This window comes from Chenopodium album, chromosome 5 (genome assembly GCF_948465745.1).
Source record: "Chenopodium album chromosome 5, dcCheAlbu1.1, whole genome shotgun sequence".
NCBI lineage: Eukaryota > Viridiplantae > Streptophyta > Magnoliopsida > Caryophyllales > Amaranthaceae > Chenopodium > Chenopodium album.
The window spans coordinates 68,020,936-68,024,936 of NC_137838.1; the positions used below are offsets into that span (position 1 = coordinate 68,020,936).

General features: G+C 34.2%; 1 protein-coding gene across 1 annotated transcript; it reads right to left on the bottom strand.

The window, feature by feature from the left end:
• Positions 1–479: 479 nt before the first annotated feature.
• Positions 480–3,217, bottom strand: LOC145630901 (uncharacterized). The gene is made up of 4 exons (XM_081683027.1): positions 2,671–3,217; positions 2,410–2,468; positions 1,615–1,688; positions 480–1,492 (listed from the first exon to the last, which is right to left on the bottom strand). The coding sequence occupies exons 1-4, from the start codon at positions 2,962–2,964 to the stop codon at positions 801–803; spliced, it is 1,119 nt and encodes a 372-aa protein (XP_081539153.1). The 5' UTR covers positions 2,965–3,217; the 3' UTR covers positions 480–800.
• Between the last annotated feature and the right edge of the window lie 784 nt (positions 3,218–4,001).

Sequence of the window (4,001 nt, forward strand, 5' to 3'; positions counted from 1 at the left end):
TATATATATATATATATTTACAACTTTAAAACAATAAAAATATTTAATCTGTAAATTTTGATTTAGAAATGACCAAAAAATAACAAAAAATACTAATAATAATTAAAAGTAAAAAAAAAATATTAAAAAAAAAGGACATTTGTAAAAATTGGAGAGTAATAGCTCTATAGTAAACTAAATAAACAGAGAAACTTAAATTTAATTTTGCATTACTATTATCATAATGGAAAAATAGTACACTATAACATCTTTAATATGTTGTCCAAATTAATTTGGGAGGAAGAATTTTATCATAATTTTTTAATGATTTACAAATATCAAAATTGTGTTAATGTTGCTAGTTATGATATGAAAAACATAGACCAAAACATCCAAAATATGCTGTCCGAATCTAATCCCCAACACGCATAATCCTAGAACACTCCAAAAACATGTGGAAGAGCACAACTACAAACAAGATAAGACTTTACTTATATTGTTGCACCAAACATCAAGCTTAACCTTAAACGTCCATTTATATAACTCCATCTTATATTATACCAAGTATTTCTTAACATGTTTTAATTCCTTTTTTTTTTCGTCACAATAACTTAAATTTGCACTAATAATCACCCATAATTACACCAAATTAGCAACCATAATAGCATAACACACTAACTATATACTAAGATTATATTTATAGTTCATTGCACCGACGACGTACATTACATATATACGTCTTAATATTGTAATTAATAGTGTATCATTATTCAAGCAATCAAATAACTCTAACCTCGAGTTTATCCATAATCTTGATTTGTTCATTGATAATCCAAGCTACTAATCTTTTCATGCTGCTGAATATCTGCATGATCTGCAACAAAGTTCATACTATTCGTCTGCCCCAACAAACTACTAAGCGACCGAGCTTTGACTACACCAAGCTTCACCCTCTTATTATTACCAAACGAACTCATTCTTTCCAACTTCTTCTCACTATTATCATCCACTGCCTCAACCTCCTCAACCCGGCCTAGCGCGAATTTAGTCCCATTTGTAGAGTTGCTCTTCTTCTTAGAGGACCGCGACTTTGCACTAGTGTTACTTGTCATACTCCGGAGTCTACCCTTCCCTAAGTGATGCTCGCATAGGGAGTATCCCACGAGTGTCGGTTGACAACACCTCCACCCTCTCCCGTTCACTCGGCTGCACCTTGAACCTTCCATTATTGTGTTACCCCTCTTTGCATTTCCCTTCTTTGCACTCACTGCTGCTACAGATGCTGCTGCTGCTGCTGCTACCTTGTCGTTATTACCTTCCACTATTTGTTTTTCTTCTTCACTGCCGGTGTTATCCAACTTCATTGACGTTGTTGTTGTTATAGTTGTCGTTGTCATGTCTTTCTCCATACCATCAAATATCGAGCTTTCAACAAAGGTATCAAACCCGATCCCCCTCCTCTTCTTCAGTGGAATCGCTTTATCACCATCGCACCACCTCCCTACCACTTGATCTAATGACATTACAATATTATTCACAACAACAACAATCTCAAAACATCATCATCAATTGAAATGAATGACTTACAAAACAAAAATAATTCATTGCGTTTATTATTATTATTATTATCAATACCTTCATTATTGGAGAGAGATAAAGATCGTCCACTATCATCGTTAATTTCTGTTGCACTCCTTATACTCGCGTTACTAAAAATCGGAAACTCCCAGAAATCAACAACCATTGACATTAAAAGCGAGAAATCAAACAAAAATAGAAAAATGATAGACAAATATAAGATGAAGGTGGGTGCAAAAATATGTATGTTATGTAAATGATACATATTGAGAGAGAAAATGCTGTTGATGGGGACCATCATCGTCCCCATGCTAACATCCATCGCATTGGTGTAGTACAATAATAATACTTTTATTTTATATATAAATATATTTTTATTTTTTGATTTTTATTTTTAATTTTAATTTTAATTTTGGGTAGATAACCAAATAAAAGAAAATTAAAAGGACTAGATGAGATTAGATGGGGAAGGTATGGTGACTCTTGCCAAAAGCTGATAATAAAAACTTCTTCCCCACCTTTCTTCTAAAAATTATACATGTATAATACTAGTATATTCCCACTTTAATTAAGTATCTATGTACTTCAAACTGTTACCTTCTCCGTCTCTAAATAAAACAATCACCGTCAAAGTAGGAATAACGTTTAGAGACCAGACGAGACGGGGAGAGAGTATGATTATACTTGACCCTTTAATTTCTAGATTTGATCAAAGTAGGTACCAACATGAAATAAAAGTTAAAATACAAAAAATAAAAGAAGTAAATAACAAAAATTCCAAATAATTTTTCATTGCATAAAGAATTGGAAAATTCAAACGATGGTATTTAAGAAATTGAAATAATTGTTAACCTGATATTATCTTCATTATTGTTAATTTGTAGTCCGCTGTTGTCGACAACCTCAAATCCCTACAGAAGTAAAATCGTTGAAGCAAAAAAGATCTATTATTAGTACTCCATCTATCTAATGTAAAGAACTAAATAATTAAATTTAATTATATATGGTTGAAGAATGTATAGTAGTGCAATTGCTCTTAAATAAAATTACTACAACAACCATCCGTACTACAACAACAACAGTAAAATAGATGAAAACAACACACAAAGTTACCGTAGCATCAACGGTAGTATTAGTAGCAGAAGCAAGCTTAGAAGTGCTATCGTTATCGACTAACGGTCCGCTGCAGCGTGGATCCGCAGCGGACCGTTTAGTTGTCGATAAATGATCGGATGACGACAGCATCAGAGGCGACGAGGAGGAGGAAAGGGTGGTGGTGGTGGTGGTAGTGTTAGTATCATGAGTAGTGTTTTGCACCGGTGACCGGCTGAAAAGGTTGGGATCTGAAAGAGGTACCGGAGAAAGAAGGGAAAGTGGCAAAGGTACCTTTCTTTTCCTAATCCTCATGGGTTTGATTGAATTTTTTTTTTTTTTTTGGTGCACAAAAAATTAATTAAAACGGATGAGATTTAGAGAGAGAAAAATGAAAATAAAATGAGCTTAGTAGTGCAATGAAACTTATGAATGAACTACATAGACAAAATGCAAAGGTATTTTGATTTAATGGGTCATTTTTATAAAAATAATAAAATAATTTTTTTTTTAATGAAAAAAGGGGTAGTAGCTAAGAGAGGTCTAAGAGAAATAGTGTAAGTTTGTTGAGGTGGGTTTCTCTCTCCTACTTTAATTTGTTGCACCACACAAACAAGAGAGAAATGGTAGTGTATGGGTGAGGGGAGAGGCACGTGCGAGAAGGTAAAAAGTGGAAGGATGGCACGTGTGGAGGGGGGATGACCGGTTAAGCAGGTAGTCGGTGGAGTGGACGGAATCAGATATTGGGAGGAGAGAGAAAGGAGTACGGTAGATGACAGGGTGGAAGACGTGGACTGGGAATACAAGATGATGGGAGCTGCTTAATTATTTAATTATTTATTTTTATATTTTATTTTTAATTTGGGACAACAGTTTTTTTCTTTTTTGGGGTTTAAACTTGTTATTGGAACTACTTTAATTTTGTTAAGGGTGGGTCCTACCTTTAGCAACGACCAAGATGCTCCGGCATCTCCATGTTAAACTTCTTTTCTATTTTGTGAATTCGGATCCGCGCCTTAACCCGCTTTTCGCGCTCCGATTGTTTCATATAGATTTAGGAGCTTCAATTTGTATTTGATTAAACACAACTAGGGATGTTAATTAAGTGAGTCGAATCCAAATATAGATTTAGGATCTTCGATTTGTATTTGATTAAACGCAACTAACTAGGGATGCTAATCAAGTAATTCGAGTCTGAATATAGATTCAGGAGCTTCGATTTGTATTTGATTAAACACAACTAGCTAGGGATGCTAATCAAGTGAGTCGAGTCCAAATATAGATTTAAGAGCTTCGATCTACATTTGATTAAATGCAACTACGGATGCCAATCAAGCGAGCTAAGCCCATAC

Bases quoted from the DNA above. Each gene is read 5' to 3' on its own strand.
- LOC145630901 (XM_081683027.1), bottom strand. From the start codon at position 2,964: ATGAGGATTAGGAAAAGAAAGGTACCTTTGCCACTTTCCCTTCTTTCT. The intron at 2,469-2,670 runs GTAACTTTGTGT...TTACTTCTGTAG, and splicing joins ATACTACCGTTGATGCTACG to GGATTTGAGGTTGTCGACAA. The intron at 1,689-2,409 runs GTTAACAATTAT...TCCGATTTTTAG, and splicing joins AATAATGAAGATAATATCAG to TAACGCGAGTATAAGGAGTG.